This window comes from Denticeps clupeoides, chromosome 1, assembly GCF_900700375.1.
Source record: "Denticeps clupeoides chromosome 1, fDenClu1.1, whole genome shotgun sequence".
Lineage (NCBI taxonomy): Eukaryota > Metazoa > Chordata > Actinopteri > Clupeiformes > Denticipitidae > Denticeps > Denticeps clupeoides.
In genome coordinates this window covers 32,420,274-32,436,607 of record NC_041707.1, presented here as the reverse complement: position 1 = coordinate 32,436,607, position 16,334 = coordinate 32,420,274, and the positions used below count along the sequence as shown (strand labels likewise).

Here is a 16,334-nt window from a genome sequence, read left to right as displayed (position 1 = left end):
AGTGAAAAGAGGACAAAGTGTAGCGCTAACATGAGAAAGAGAAGAATCTGCGGATCGAAGCAAGATTTAGAAAAACAGTGTAGTATTTATTGAACAATGTTTTTTATGATTAAGAGCATTAAAGCTGTGCTGCCTGGTGCAGGAGATTGTGCAGAGTTGGTCACATGAGCGGAGCTTGCGACAACGTCCATTCAGCACTCTGAAGAGTTAAACTCCGGTGACAAACTCCCACTGTAATCCTTGCTCCAAAGAAAACACAGCAGTCAAGAAAAAAAAAAAAAAAAAAAAAAAAGGGGTGGGGGGGGTGTCAAGGAACACACATTTACAACAGAGAAAAACACATTTGTTCTTCCAGTCTCTTCCAAAAAGACTTACACACTCACTTTGATCCACATGCATGCACCCTGATTGTCTACAGGATGGATACACACAGACACACACACATTCCTCTCCTACACTCACTCCCAAACTAATTTACATAGCAAATGGCCGATTACGGCTTCACATAACAGCAGTTTCTGCTGTAATATCAAAGAAAAGAAATATATATAGAGTGTTGATAATTGGGTTTGTTTTAGCCAGCACAAAGCATTTAGTGGATTTGTGTGTGTGTGTGTGTGTGTGTATATAACATTTAACAACCAGAGGCACTGTTGCCATGGAAACAGCCCCTGCGGCAAAAGAACGGTTAAGACGAGCATCTGGAAAGGCATAGACTATTCTCCCCCTCATACAATCATTTCATCCCTTCTTCTATTAACAAAGTAGCTAATTGTCGCCTTTATGGCCGATCAGAGATCAGGAGAAGCTCATCAACCAATCACAGAGCCAACTGAGAAAGGCTACCATGGTGCTTACATGCCCGGGGGAGGGGGGGGGGGGTTTCCACGTTTTTCCATCTGTACCATGTTCAGCTCTGAGACACACATCATGAGGTCACAGATTGACTGTGTAAGCAATGAAAGGTCACTGAGAGGTCAAAGGTGAGATTGTAAAAGCAGTTAGCAGCACCGACAAAAGGCAGCAGAGCCCCAACACATCCGCAAAGGGAGTCTACAACACACACGCACTTGTCTTCTCCATGTCACTAATTTCATGACATAAGCTACTTAACTGTAATTAAACAGCTGGCCTCACTAACTCACACACCTTGAGCAAGTGAGGACACTCCCTTCAACACATACACACCCTGAAAACTTACCCCTCAGACAAATACACCACTAAACTTCAAAACCCACCAGATCCTGCTCCATGTCACTCACACGACGTCGGGACCTTCAGTCTCTCTCGCCCACCCTCCCAGGTTCAGAAATGAGGCTGGTAGAGGGCCACCCTGCCACTCAGGCATCCCGAGGCCAGCTGACAGTGCGTGGGCGAGAACTTGGAGGTGAGCACCACGTCACTGTGGGAGTAGATGGAGCGCACCTCCGTCAGCACGGACGTCTGGGTGGGCAGGCAGTCGGCCAGTTCACCGCAACGGGAGTCAAAGGCCAGCAGGCGCACGCCATAACCATATGGGGAGCAGATGAGACGTCCGTCAGGGCTAAAGCAGAGCTCCTTGATGTAGCCCCGGCCGACGTTGGCCTCCTCAATGTAGTGTGTGAGACGCAGCGAGCAGCGCGGAGAAACCGGTGGGCGAGATGACGAGTCCTCCAGGAACTCATATACACACGTCCACTGCAGAGAAATGAAGGCAAGTGTAAAGTCAAAGTGATTTCTCATTGTGACACACACAGCAAGCACAGCAGAAATGTGTCCTCTGCATTTAACCAATTACCTCAGAGAGCATCATTGAAAAGCGCCCAGGGAGCACTGTGATCTGTGAGTGGGGAGAGCAGTGGGGATGGTACTTTGCTCGAGCGGACCTCAGTGGCATCTTGCGCAATACCCACTTACATGCTAGGCCATGTTAAATGTTAAATCCCCTTACTTCACTTCTAATAATCACTGAGTCTCCAGTATTAACCAGTCAACGTCTGTATGCGCTTAAAATATTCAAATTGTGAGCAGTTATCAGGACATTATGGGCACGGCAACGTGCCAAGCATGGGGCTTCTTTGCTAGTGTAATATGAAAGACATACTCAGGACTTGCAGAGATCTGGATAATCTTTCATGTTTGTGCACGTGTTGTATTGGGGTGGGTGGGTTTAAAATCACCCACAATGAGTAAGTAGTGTATGTGAGAACTGTCAATCAGGCTTCTCCTATTTTAAACTTTTCATAAAACATAAGAAAAGGTCCTGTTCTGGGTGACAAATGCCAAATGATACAAAATGATTCTTTATTGATTCCTACAAAATGGTTCTTGCTTATTTTGTCTATTTATATAAATCATGGAGACTCATTTTGACATTACTGTAAAGCTTTATGTTAATTAGGTATTTGGTGACCAAATATAAATCATAAAGATACAAAACACACACGTGTGTGAGAGAGCGAGAGACAAGACTGCAGTGCTCAGTACCTCCTGGTCATCTGTATTGCTGGAGCAGCGTAGCAGAGTGGCCCAGCCTTTAGGGTGCAGCTGCAGAGAGGTGATGCAGTTCCCCCGTTCCCTCTCACCTGGGACCTCTGGGGTCAGCACCTCCAGACTGTTCCTTGGAGAGAGACCTGACCAATCACCCCACCCAGGAGAAAAAACAGAACAAGCACAGTTTACGTTAGAAGTTGTAATAATTTCCCTATAATGTTTACCCTTATAGGGAAGATCATGCCATAAAAACAAAATCACACTCACCTTCTCTGTGGGGGTGGAGCTTATTGATGTCTTGTCCATGGCGAAGAACACCTGCTGATCTTGAACCAGAAGGGGAACCATCTGAGGGGGAAAAAAAAAAGTGAAAATGGCCAGTCTCCATCATACACACAAAAATAAAGAGCACTTTTAATGAGAGTGTGAGTGACCTGTGTTCAGTGGCGTCCTGCGGGCTCGTAATATCCGATAGCTGCCAACCTCCAGGCTCTGAGTGAGGTCAAGGTCATGTAGGATCAGCAGGTAGCCAGAAGAAGTGCTGATGAGCATCCGACTGCAGTCTGGAGTCAGGCGCATCCGCATCAGGTATCGTGTGTGGAAAAACTTCTTATGGGGACAGCCATCCTCGGTAAACCTAAAACACAGACACCAGACATTCTGTACATAAGCATTTGGAAATTAATCTCTATTAGTGGTGTGATTCATCCTGAAAAGTATGGTACTTGACACACACACGATGCCGGACAAAATGCTGCCATAAAACTTCTAATGTTTATTAAAACTTGAGCCTGGCATTAGAGTATCTCATTATAATTTTTTTAATAATTTTTTTTACACTTTCTATAAATTTCATTGTCTTAATATTGTCCATTGCTGACAACCTTCCCTTCACTTCTACCCATTAAGTACCTTATATATGACACCTAGGTACCTTATATATGACACCTAGGTTACCTATAAATAAATATGCATTTGTATCAGTCTCTCATATCAATAAATCATATTTAATTAGGTAAATTATTATATTCTTCCATCCATCTGGTTAGACGCTACCACTTTGGATCTGTAGACTAGACATTGACAATAAAACTGAATCTATTAAATCCATCTTGGTTTTCACAAGCAGAAATGAGGATTTACACCACCAGCCATATTTCACCCATTTCTACTGATTGTGTAAGCCAACTAAATTTATTTACATGGACATGCCATAATATACATGCCTGTTGGTATCCCATGTGATGACATTCCCATCAAAGCCAGAGGTGACAAGCAGGCGAGTGTGGGTATCATACTCGATGTTCTTCACCCAGCTGGCGTGGCCATGCAGGGAACACACCTTCCCGCTCAGCTTACGCAAGTCCCACAGTGCGATGGTGGTGTCGTCCGAGCACGTGGCAAATAACCGGTTGTCCAGGAACCTGCAGCGTGTACACGCAACAAAACGTGTTATCATAGTGGTGTGATAAAGTGTTTGCATCTGGTGTAAAAGTAGTGCGGTGGTCTGGGGCTGCTTTGGGACCTGGAAGACTTGCTGTGATAAATAGAATCATGAATACTGCGGTCTATCTATCAAAAAAAACCTGAAGTAGAATGTTGATCATGATCACCTCAAGCTGAAACAACAAGTCGACCTCTGATAAAAAGAAAACAGAATGAAGACTTTGGAGTGGCCTAGTCAAAGTCCTGACCTGAATCCTATAGAGTTGCAGTGGCATAACCTTAAAAAGGCGGTTGCTGCTCAAAACCCCCTTTAGAGGACAATCACTTTATCACACAGGGCCAAGTAGGGTTCCAAAGTCCTGCATTTTGTGTTCACTTGTGTTGTCTTTGACTATTATTTAATATTATCTGATCTGAAACATTTAAATGTGACTAACACGGAAAAAGAGAGGGGGCAAACACTTTAACAGAACTGCATCAACACACAACACTAGCAGAGCAGTTCATGTAAATGTAGTAGCCTCACTACTTTAACAAGAAGACCACAAGGTCACAGGTTCAAACCCAAACCACTACCATTGTGACCCTGAGCAAGACACTAAACCCTGAGTGCCTCCAGAGCGACTGTCCCTATCACTACTGATTGTAATAACTGCGTCTGATAAATGCTGTAAATGTAAGTGCCAAACTGGGTGGTTCAAAATTAGATTTTTTTATGATTTTTTTTTCTTGCTTGCAGAAAAAAGGGACAGAGGAACCCAATTTTTATGTTAAATAGGGCTCATTTGGGCTCATTTTTGCACACTGATATACAGTCCAACTATATATGTCCAGGATAAACACATCAAAATATCAACATTCTGGGTGATACTTTAACTAAAAGTGTCAGGTGGGTAGTCCACAGATAACTAGCAAGCAGTAATTTCTAGTATGGCAACAACAAATCACGTCTGTTACAGCGCTTCGAAAGGCCAGCTTCGCAAAGCCTCCATAATTGGGGTCACAGACCGCGGCAGCCTAAATCCCCTTAAAATCATCGGGGGTCAAAACAAACCTATAAATACTCAGCGCAGGAGCACGTGTGACAGACTGAACCCTAAAGGGTGGTAGTAGCCTAGTGGGTAACACACTCGCCTATGAACCAGAAGACCCGGGTTCATATCCCGCTTACTACCATTGTGTCCCTGAGCAAGACACTTAAACCTTAGTTGCTCCAGGGGGGGGGGGGGACGACTGTCCCTGTAAATACTGATTGTAAGTCGCTCTGGATAAGGGCGTCTGATAAATGCCGTAAAGGTAAAGGATGGGTGTGCATCGGGGTGCAGGCCGACCTGATGTTGTTGACACAGTCCTCATGCGCTTCCACCAAAGTTTTGATGTGTTTGGAGGAGACGGGATCAAACAGCAGCACCTCTGTCTGCTCACAGGCGACAGTGAGCACCGACCTACGCACACAGACAGACAGGCAGGCAGGCAGGCAGGCATTTAATATCTAATGCATCTAGGAAGACTAACGGGACTGAGCAGCGGCGAAACGCACCCATCCGGCGAGTACTCGAGGTTGAAGACGGCGCCGTGGGTCTGCGTGCTCAGGTTCACGGAGTCCGCGGCGGGGTTCATGGACGCGTACAGACTCGTCATGGTGCGGTAGTTCTCCCGACACGGGTCCACCACCGGGCCCCTGCGGATGCTGCGGTTCCAGATCCAGGAGAAGAGCGAGTCGCCGCCGCCGCCGGAGCTCGAGGCGGGCACGCGCTCTCCCGTTACGGGTCTCGTCTCGCTCCAGACGCGCGCGCTGTCGCACGCGCCGCCCGGCGGACGCGCCGCCGCGTCCTCGTCTTCATCGGAGTCTTCCTCCGACGGCTCCTCGCGCTCCGAGGCGCGACTGTGGGGCCTGTCCGCGCGCTCCTCGGCGTCTTCGCCCGGGCCGCCCGAGCTCATCGTGGCATTCGCGGCCCCCGCGGTGCCGTCGGTCTCTTCAGGTCCGGTCGGTCCCGGTTCCCGGTCAGCACTCGGCCGCGTGTGAAATCCTCCGGACCTGCGGACAGAGATGTCACTCAGCGCCGCGCCGCGCCTCCGTTAAAACAAACAAATACGGAGCGAACTTACGGAGCGTGACGTGTTTCCGGTTCCTTTCCCGACACAGCGGCATAATGTCCGAAACGTCCACTCTGGGTAGTTTCCGTGAAAAACCTTTAGCGATGTGAATGTGAACGTGACGTAGGGAGGCCCCGAGCAGAGCTGGGGCAGAAGCTGCTTTATTCATACCCAAGCACACGACGTCGCCTTTCTGCTCTTCCCACCCGCGTGGAAACGTGTGCGGCTGCCAGGAGAGACGCGCCAGTTAATAAAATAAAGGCCAGGCCCAGGTGACCTCGACATGACCTTTCATGTTCAGTTCCCATAGCAACCTGAGCTTCGGGCGTTCCTTCGTGGCCTGATTATGGAAGTTGGGAACACTTTCTGGCAGGCGCATCAATGTTTGGTTCTTTAAATTGTATTTTGAAGTGTCATTAGCACTCTAGCAATGCTAGTTAGCAGCAAAACTGTGGACCCAAACATATTTAAAAAGATGCAAGAACATTTTAAAACATGTTTGAAGTTAGCAGATGCTCAGTGACACTTCTCGCTTCTCACCAAGGGGAGTTTTAGAAGGTGTCGGGAAGTGTTGAGAGGGACTGCTCTGTTCTAGTCATTACACAATCGATGAATCACAGACAGGAACCCAGTAGTCAAAGGCTCAAGCCTTAGTGACTAGAATTTCATCCAAGTTTGTGGATCAAATGCACTTTCATTGAGTCAATAGAGGTTTGAACATGGACATGTGGTTCTGGAAACGGTCAGTTCCCGTCACGCTACGTTTAATTACAGGGTCATTCAATGTCTTGAGCCTTCATTGCGTCTCTGAACAAAGACACTTGACCCCAGTGTAAAGTAGTTAAGTATTTCTGCACAAATGAATGAATGAAAAGGGAACATTGTGCAAACATTAGGAATTGGGAACATTTTGTTTTTGTCGACTGCTCTTCTGCTACAATAAAAACAAGAACACCATATAAACTGATGGAAAGTCCAGACTTATATTTAATCTTCAATCAAGGCACACTACACCCAGATCTCCAGTGTTCATAGTTCACTCGTCCAATATATGAATACACACCTTGCAACAGTCACTGTCACTTAATTGATGTAAATTAAATCATGGGGAACTGCACAGGTATTCAAATTTGGAGGACGAAAAGGGAAGCAATGGCCTTGCCATTTAGATTTACATTCCTTGATAATTAAATTATTATACTCGAAAAGCTATCAGTGGAGAATTCTAATCGGAATATGGAAGTTATTCATGCATTAGTGTTCCAATTGACAACACAAGCTGTATGAACCTCCTCATAACTACCTATTAGTTCTCCTATGGAAACTACAGCATGTCCCGCGTGTGTCTGTGGCTCTCCACCATAGTGTCATAGACCGAACGATACACACTCAGCACTTCCCGTGCTGTTGGCCGCATTCGAGGGTCGTATCTCTTACAATCTGCATGGATCTGAAATAGGTGGAAATGGATTACATCGCTTCCGACCACATGACCCAAAAGGAAACGGGTCACATCAGGAATCTTCCACACGTCTGTCTTTTCATCGTAGCCGGGCATGAGCTCGTCTGTGAAGGGTGTCCCACTGCCATGCGGCCACAGTTGTTCAGGTGCAACAAAATCCCCAGTGAGTTCTCGAGGGCCACACTTCACCCCTTGGCCCCCTCGAGGCACCTCTGGTAGTGCATCGAGGTCATTGGCCACAAGTCTGAGGTCAGAGGTCAGCAGGAATTGGCTGAGGGTTTTGCCAAGATCGTTGGAGTCACACATGACCCGGCTGCCCACTGGGCTGTTGTGTAGGAAACTCAGGAACGCAACGTAGTCCAGCACCAAATGAAGGCGTGTCTGCCATGTGTCACTGCCATGGTAACGGGGCATTGCCAGGGCGTCATCAAGGGAAAGTGGTGTTCCGAGTGGGTGGTATTCAGTGACCAGAACGTAGTCATCCTCACATGCCCCAACCAGCTGTACCACCCGAACGCTCTGAAGTGAGTGCAGCATGGAGAGGCCATGCAGGAAGTCAGGCCGATATGTCTCTGATACGAGGGCAGACAGCGCCACCTTCTGTCCTTTCCATTCCGAAAGATACACCTACATCCAGAAAAAATAATACATCTACAGCAGTTATCACGGTCTCATTACATTTAAAGAGTGTGTATATTAAAGATATATAAAATTCTCTCACCTTTTTCACAGCACCCTGGCCAATCAGCTTCAGCCTGCGGACGTCTTTACGCACCTCTGCGCACTGCAGCCAAGGGATGCAGTCTTTCATATTGCCCAGCTTGAAGTGACGTGGTGGGCACTGCCTCCCTACATGAGGCATGACACCGACTGGATAAAGGGCTTCAAGGTACCAATAGAGCAGTAAGTTGGCGCAGAGCAACCCTGCCAGGCAGAGAACCACCACAGGGACACTGCACCAGGCAGCTCGAACACTCCCCATACCTACATGCTGGACAAGAGAGGGCACACACAACACCAAACACCCTATCAGGCACATCAAGCACACTTAAACCATAACAGATAAAGATTTACATTATTTACATGAATATACATTTAATTCAAGAAACTGCTATCCTTATCAATCCCCCTCTGTTCCACTTCAACAGTCACTGATGAAAAAAAATATCAATACATTTCGACCTGTGATTTAGAAATGTCCTTTTTTTTTGGATGGGAAACAATTGTTTGGTTCAAATTATGGAATAGCTACATACATGTAAATAGGAATTTTACCAGCAGTAAGAACTCTTTGAGTTCCAATGGAAATTTGTGACTTTAAAAGTTTCATTGATTCTTTGAAAGAAAATGTATTTTATTTGCCTATGAATTATTTCAGTGTCGCTGAAAACAGTTGCACTGATTAAAGAATCAATTCGACCGGCCAGATTCACACTGGCACAGTATCTAGTGCATCGGGTTTAAATAATCAAAAACAAGGGCATTTCCACATGACCATAATAATTCCCTGTAATTTCGCTGCAAATAGCGCTACATATTTTCACCGAAGACACTGACAGTGTTTCCCTGCACTGCACTTTAGGCAAAGCTCAAAACACGTCTGGTCAAAAATCACCACAAGGCGTCGTGTGTAATTTGAGTTGCTGTCGCCAAGTGTAAGTTAGAAACAGTAAATGTGCTTTGCTGGGTGTGTGTTATCGGTTTCATATATGAGCAGAAACGCAAGTTACCTTCACATAACCGATCTTGGGATTTTAGTCCTTCTGAAGGCGATTATAAAGACAAATGTTAAGCAAAAACTCAAATCTGCCGCAATGTTTTGTTTTTTCTACGCTGGATCAAACTGGAACACCCGCGTCCCAGAAACCCGCTACCGCCACCTACCGTGCGGCGGAACCAAAAGCAGCGAGCGGGTAAAAAAGCCTTCCAAGACACTAAATATAACTCGATTAAAAAAAAATACATAGGATTCCAAAACAATACAGGTAGACATTAATTTCAGTCCTGTTCAGATTTAAGGAAGTGGGCGGCGAGGGGAAAGAAGCTTGGTCCCAGTCTGCAGGCTTCTAGATCGTCTGCCAGAGGTCAGCAGGCCAAACAGTCCGTGTCAATGGTGCGAGGGATCTGTGATTATTTTTCCTGTATAGTACAGTTTCGACGGTGCTTGACGGTCAATAATGAAAAATATTTTGAAGAAGTAGCAGAATAGGCCTTCGCTGCATTTTTATAAAAATTCCAGACATGCCACACGTCTACCAACAGGTGGTGCTACAGCACACACGTTCATCTGAGGAACCACGTGAAATAAAGCATACATCTTTTCCTCTTTTAACTCATCTTCGGACTATGCTATGCTTTTTTGTAAAGCTTTTAATTGATTTATCAAATCATTGTCTTTTACCATGTTTTGTTTTGTTTTTTAGATTTTTGTAGTGTATGGCCTGTATAAGTAAACATGAAACGTGATTTTCTACAAGTGACCAGGACTCAATCTTGTAGAAATGAATTTAGCCTTTTTTTTTTATTCGTATCTCCTGCCCCGCTGACCTGCATGCTCGTTAGTTTCTATTTAAAATACGGCGATGGTTTATTTATTAATGCGTATCGGTTCGCCGTTGCCGTGGTGACGGCGCATTTATTATTAACGCGCTGGGGTGTCCGGCGCGAGGCCGGGCTGATCATTAGTCCAGGCGGGTTAACAGGTCGGGTTCGGACCCGCCATGTAACCTCCTCACTGGTGTCGATGGCGGCCCAGGGTAGCGAGTACCGGGCGGAGCGGACGGTCCGGTTCCGCGTGGCGTCGGCGCACAGCGGCCGCGTGCTCAGGGAGGTGTTCCGGGAGGACGCGAGCTCCGGCACCGACTCCCTGGACTCCGACGCCGGCGCCGAGCGCGCCGCCGAGCCGGCGGCCAGCGACGCCAACCTGCACCTGAGCGGCCTGGCGCACGCCGCCGACGGCGAGGCCGAGCCGGACGACCTGCTCATGTACGCCAGCGCGACCAAGGAGCACGTGTTCAGCGGCAAGCGGGTGAACATCTTCAGCAAGAACGGCACGGTGCGGGGCGTCCGCAACAAAGTGAGCGCCGGACAGGTGCTGTTCAACAACCTCTCCAAAATGTGCCCGGTGCGTACCCAGAAACCCGTTTACGCACACGCTCCTTACTCATGCCAACGCTCAGATGGCACCTAAAGATTAGTATGTATCTCTCGGTAAAAATAGCATATTAACCCTTAATTAACTATTATTAGGACAGTGCAATAATTTGCATAATGATTAAGGGCAGTGTTTTCGCTGGAAAAGGGTCTAGTGCCTTGGGTCTGAAACCGTGGTACTCGGGCTCCCTCTAGTGGCATGCCAGGAGTTTCATATTTTACATAATAATATCATTCAGTACAATAGTACCCTCTATATCCTGTGTAGAATACTTGGAGGTGGTACACATTGTGAAGGGTAGAAATCTCGCAGCCTCCCATTTAGAAACGCCGTTCACAGAATAGCAAGTGCTGTGTGTACATGTGTACATCTCTGTGTCTCCAGGGGTCTCTCTATGGAAACAGGCATGTGAGACAAAGACCGTAACGTCCAGTGCAAACACAGAACAGACAACTGTGGCTTTAAAAGCCAAGAGGCAAGACTGCATAAATTCTAGCTCTTCATTAATTCTACACAGGTTAAACTTTAAATGAAAAGTCAGTTCTAACATTTGAATGCCTTCTGTTTTGAAATTATGAGTGCACAGTCTGTAAGCAACCTTATGATGCCAGTTAATTGTTTTTTTAAATAGTATGTATGAATACTAAATACCAAGGGTGTGAATTTTGGAGTTTTGATATACTGATGGGATGTAAACAATTATATTACTATAATGTTTGTACCAATTTTTACAACTTTTTACAACTCTGTGAATATTATGTTACATGTAGATGTTGATTAAAATATTTGTAAATATGTTGGAATATATTTTTTTTTATTCACCGTTAGACCTCTGATGCAAAACAGGCATGAACGAGTCATTGACTTTGTGTTGAGTAGATGATCAGAGGAAGCTTGTTTAGAGAGTCTGGATGACCTCCAGTCAGTGAATGGTAGCCATCATTCATCGTGCTCTCCCCACACAAAGAACTGGAGCCGTAGATGCTGAACTGAAACACTTATCTTGGACAGAGTCTTTTGGGAGGGATCAGTGCACAAACACAAGCTCTCACAGGTTCATACAAACAGGCCGTGCACACACACACACACAATATATAGAGGTTTGGTATCAACACACACATTAATAATTCATAAGATCAAACAGCTCAGTTTACCCAATATTTTTCAGACAATTGTGTGTCTGTCAGTCATACATACTGCTTTCCGCTAGATTTATTTTTCTATTTTTTTATTTCTGAACCATATTGAATATCAATTATACCTCAGTTGAAACCCGACTGAGAAACAAAGTTTTTGTTTGTTCCTCACAATGTCAAAAGGCCAAACTGCTGCCCGAATGTCACTGTACAGCACTCCCTCTCATGTGCTAATGCATAAGTGTGATGAGAAGGTGCTGAACTTTGGTGGGAGTGTAGAGAACAGGTCAGAAGACCGTGAGCAAGGCGAAGACCCCATAAAGCAGAGCGCAAGGATAGGCCACCAGCAGCTGCTGGCCTGTCATTCCAAGGGTGGTGCTGAAGATCTTGGAGGCAGAGAGACTGCACCAGCCAATTGCCAGCAAAGCCAGGAACATTCCAAGGATTCCCCTGAGGAAAATTGAACTTTAGGAACCATTCATAATTTACAAAAAAAAATGTTCTGTCATTTGATAAAGTAGAAAACCAGGTCTGTACATTTGCATCTATTAATTTATCATTTATTCATCTTAATTTATTACTCATAGATCTCTAATTGGCATGTTCATGACATGTCTGGTTTATTCAGGGGTTTGTAAGAGTCTTACTGCAATGTTCATACATTACATCTGAGTTTTTCTCCGAGTTATTTCCCTTGCTACTGCAGCAGTTGGTAGGATGTGCTCAGCTGAATTGAAACCATTTATAATATTTCGGAATGAAAATAATGAAGAACCTGGATCTCAAGGAACGTCCCTGGAAAGCACTGCTGTGTCGAATAATGTGAAATAATTGGAGGATTGGTGTGATGTTGAGGACTTACTGTAGAGAGTATAAGACTGCGAGTGCCGATAAAGCCACCATGGGGAGCAGGCTGTAGCCCAGAACACTGGCGACACAGCCACATGACACCCAACACACACTCATCAGATTCAGCAGCACGTACATCCCCACACATCCCAGGGCGCTGATTCCGTACACATAACCAAAGTGAACTTTTCCTGCCTGATCAGACACAGAAACACTTTGTGAATTACAGTGAGAATTTATGATCACAATGTATTCTCATCATGCAGTACTGTGCAAAAACTTTAGGCGGTAGCGAACCTAATGAAACGTTTTCATCGATCCATCAGTAACTCAGAAAGGGACGATCTAAAGGTGTAAAACACTCAAATAATAAGGATTAAAAACTAAACGTGGCAATTATTACATATGATTTGAGGAAAATCCGTTATGTAGTGATGTGCTAGAAGAATTGGGGGTTGTTTTCTTTGTAAACTAATGAATGATCACCTAAAAGCAAGAGTGGAAGTAGCCTAGTGGGTAACACACTCGCCTATGAACCAGAAGACCCAGGTTCAAATCCCACTTACTACCATTATGTCCCTGAGCAAGACACTTAACCCTAAGTTACTCCGGGGGGGGGGGACTGTCCCTGTAACTACTGATTGCAAGTCGCTCTGGATAAGGGCGTCTGGTAAATGCCATAAATGTAAATGTCTACAGATGGAAAAGAACATTGCATTGCTGCTCAGAGAAGAACAGGATAACAGAGTCTCTTTCACTCACTCTCTATCCTCATTCCCTCACTCACTCTCTATCCTTGACAGCTTATTCCTGTTATTCCGGGTCGCAGCTGCCGAAACCCATCCGGGGACACTGGGTGCGGGGCTAAAGAGGGCGCGCACACAAACACACCATTCGCTTACACACTCACTCGTACAGTCAATTTAGAGTTGGAAATCCACCAAGTAAGTTTACCTCTGGATGGTGGGAGAGTCTGGAGGAAACCTGCGGCAACATGGACAGGGCATGCAAACTCCAAACACACACAATGTCCGAGCCGGGATTCAAACTTTCTACCTTGAAGGTGTGAGGCTACGTTGCTAACCGCCGTGCGGCCCCCCCATAAAATCATTGTTTAGTGAAAATGACGAAATCCTCTACTTATTGGTATAGTTAAATCAATATTTGATGTTTTTTTGTGTTTCCAGCTCCGATAAACAGTGGTTTTGTTTTCACTTGTGAGTTTTGCACAGTACTGTATATCTGTAGACATTTTTGTACGCCATTAAAGGTTTACCATGAGTAGTGTTGCTCCCAGAGCGATGTAAAAAAGCACAGGGCCGGTCAGATCAGTCTCACTCATGATGCTGCTGTCTGCCGGCTTCAGTGGGTTCAGCACGGTCAGCGTCTTCTGCCAGATGTGGTCAAAGTTAATGCCCAGCTCTGCCTCAGAAAAACACACAGAGCAGGTCAAACATTAAAGTGTATTGTGGTGTTAATAATTTTGTGAATGTGCTTAAAGTATACAAACATGCTCTGTGTTCTGTGTGTAAAAAAAGTAAAACAGACACCATTTTGTTCAGCTTTTCTTACCTTCACTGACCCAGGAGAGTAAAGGGTGGTAAAGGTTCCCATGATACTTTCACTTTACTTTGCTTATGATCTAAAGTGACTACTCGTACCTTCCAGCAGGGGAGGCTCTTCCTCAAATGACCCTGCGATCCCAGGGTAGTCGGCTGTTCCACTGGGCATCGCTGGATGGAAGATCTGCCCACTGCAGAGAGTGTCCATCGATGGGTCGTAAACATCTGGCATGGGGTTGTAGTCATCACTAAAGTAATTGAATCATAAAAGACAATCAGCAGAATCAGCGTCAAGCACCACTTAGTTGTAGTAAATAAAAAGAGAAGTCCTTAAAGCTGCCAATTAGTGGCCCCGTTGGAATGCTACTCTCCCTAGGCATCTTTGTAGAACATAGACCCTCTTTAAAGATGCTTTTCAAATAGTACTTAGATGTGCGACTACCCCTGAGAGTCACTACCAAGCGAAATGACCACTGATGAAGGGTATAGAAGATGCAGACCAGGCCTGAGGGAGTTCCTTCCCTCATACTGCCCCTGCTTCTTTTTTATACATGAAACAGACACATTTTCGTTTGTCTTTGTTTGAGCAAATTGGTGGGAAGTGGTGTTGACCATTAGACTGGAAGCACTCACCCTTCCTGGTACTCCTGGTACAGCAGGCTGTCTGGACTGTAGTCGGTGACCACCTGACCTTGCTGTTCCGCGTAATACCCTGACTGGTAGAAATCTTGTTCGTACGATGGGAATTCTGCCATTCTGGAACGAAATATGTATGTATTCAGTACCAGTCAAAGGTAGGATGTACCTACTGTACTCTTTTATGGGTCTTGCATTTTTTTTACACTATAGAACAAAACTGAAGACACAGTACTACAATATGACACAGGTGATGTTACGTAATAAACATTTGACCATTTGACCATCTCTCCAAAGCTGTGATGGCAGCATTCCCGCTACAAAATATACAAACCATGTTTTTTGCGTTGGATTCTTGAAAATAGCCTCTGTCTCCATAACCGGCACAGAGTAGGTGCATCCAAACCTTTGACTGGTAGTGTATATTTCTGTCATGTGCAGCATTATCAAATGTTTCTTTACAACATAATATTATACATTGCAATTACATTGCTTACTAATGTTAGTTTAGTGGTACATACATGACATTGTTAGTTACCATGGTAGTTATATATGATAGTCATATCTTATCTTATCTTATCTTATCTCTTGTTAGGTATTGTTAATAACTCGTCTCATTTTTAAAAAGGGCCTGAGAGTCACCTCTGGATAAAATACTTTCATGCACCAAATGCACCAAATTGTCTACTTTACATCAGCATCAGGCTTTAGCGATACTAAACTCTCGTATGAACACCGGGTTGGCACTGCAGCCAAGGTTTGCACACCATCCATGTTAATAGGATTTATTATAGTACAGTCGTAGGGAGAGCGATTGAAGAAAAATTTGCAAGGATGCGAGACCAAATGCAGTTTGCTTTGGGACATCGATTGTGGAGGACTGCTACAAGGTTAGGTTTTGATTACAGCAATGTTAATGCATCTGTAATATGTTGGTGGTTAAGTTAAATTGTTCATGTTAGCTTTTATGCTGTTTTGTGGTGCACGTACAGGATATTGTGCGGCAGAAAGTTAAAATATAATAAAAATGTACTCATCATCATAGATTATGATTGATCATGTTTTCATTGTTGATGAGCTAACACCATTCATATGAATCAGTTTTGTGTACATATTGTCCAAAAGCTTATACTGAACTCAGGTGTTTCAGACTTTAAAATACTTTCCATAATGCTGTGCATGTTTAGCCTAGTATATGGAATTCTGTGTTACTCAGGGTTAACACATTCTAATAACTATTCTCCAAACCTAAATTAACACCAAGAACAACCAACAGATCAGGCGCAGAGGACCTGGCAAGTCTGTGCAGGATAAGCTAGACACAAAACACATTCCACACACACACACAGAAATAAGGAAACACTGTACACACACATGCACAGTACCTCAACACAGTCAATGCAGCCTTCCTGTTTATGTATTGCAAGTATGGCCGGACCCTTGTGATTTTCCAGACAGCTGCTGGTTGAGTGTGTGTGTGTGTGTGTGGTGCATGCAAGCTCCAAAAATAGCATACACAC

At 44.9% G+C, this 16,334-nt stretch overlaps 4 protein-coding genes across 5 annotated transcripts; 1 reads left to right on the top strand and 3 right to left on the bottom strand.

Moving 5' to 3' along the window:
• Positions 1 to 298: 298 nt before the first annotated feature.
• On the bottom strand, positions 299 to 6,203 carry wdr32 (WD repeat domain 32). Its single transcript, XM_028987477.1, has 8 exons — positions 6,028 to 6,203; positions 5,459 to 5,956; positions 5,250 to 5,363; positions 3,699 to 3,896; positions 2,907 to 3,109; positions 2,740 to 2,820; positions 2,467 to 2,612; positions 299 to 1,677 (listed from the first exon to the last, which is right to left on the bottom strand). Exons 2-8 carry the CDS (start codon positions 5,857 to 5,859, stop codon positions 1,306 to 1,308), a joined length of 1,515 nt encoding a protein of 504 aa, XP_028843310.1. The 5' UTR covers positions 5,860 to 5,956; positions 6,028 to 6,203; the 3' UTR covers positions 299 to 1,305.
• A 791-nt stretch (positions 6,204 to 6,994) lies between these two features.
• pomk (protein O-mannose kinase) lies at positions 6,995 to 9,341 on the bottom strand. Its single transcript, XM_028993051.1, has 3 exons — positions 9,208 to 9,341; positions 8,199 to 8,468; positions 6,995 to 8,104 (listed from the first exon to the last, which is right to left on the bottom strand). Exons 2-3 carry the CDS (start codon positions 8,457 to 8,459, stop codon positions 7,340 to 7,342), a joined length of 1,026 nt encoding a protein of 341 aa, XP_028848884.1. The 5' UTR covers positions 8,460 to 8,468; positions 9,208 to 9,341; the 3' UTR covers positions 6,995 to 7,339.
• Positions 9,342 to 10,136: 795 nt separating this feature from the next.
• Positions 10,137 to 11,414, top strand: grxcr1b (glutaredoxin and cysteine rich domain containing 1 b). Its single transcript, XM_028987721.1, has 2 exons — positions 10,137 to 10,601; positions 11,016 to 11,414. Exons 1-2 carry the CDS (start codon positions 10,221 to 10,223, stop codon positions 11,055 to 11,057), a joined length of 423 nt encoding a protein of 140 aa, XP_028843554.1. The 5' UTR covers positions 10,137 to 10,220; the 3' UTR covers positions 11,058 to 11,414.
• A 428-nt stretch (positions 11,415 to 11,842) lies between these two features.
• Positions 11,843 to 16,278, bottom strand: LOC114794873 (protein YIPF7). 2 transcript variants are annotated; one of them, XM_028987699.1, is made up of 6 exons: positions 16,200 to 16,278; positions 14,812 to 14,934; positions 14,278 to 14,426; positions 13,893 to 14,038; positions 12,630 to 12,811; positions 11,843 to 12,217 (listed from the first exon to the last, which is right to left on the bottom strand). In XM_028987699.1, the coding sequence occupies exons 2-6, from the start codon at positions 14,931 to 14,933 to the stop codon at positions 12,055 to 12,057; spliced, it is 762 nt and encodes a 253-aa protein (XP_028843532.1). In that variant the 5' UTR covers position 14,934; positions 16,200 to 16,278; the 3' UTR covers positions 11,843 to 12,054. The 2 variants fall into 2 exon arrangements, with proteins under 2 accessions (XP_028843532.1, XP_028843540.1); XM_028987707.1 differs by lacking the exon at positions 16,200 to 16,278 and adding an exon at positions 15,149 to 15,227.
• Positions 16,279 to 16,334: the final 56 nt, after the last annotated feature.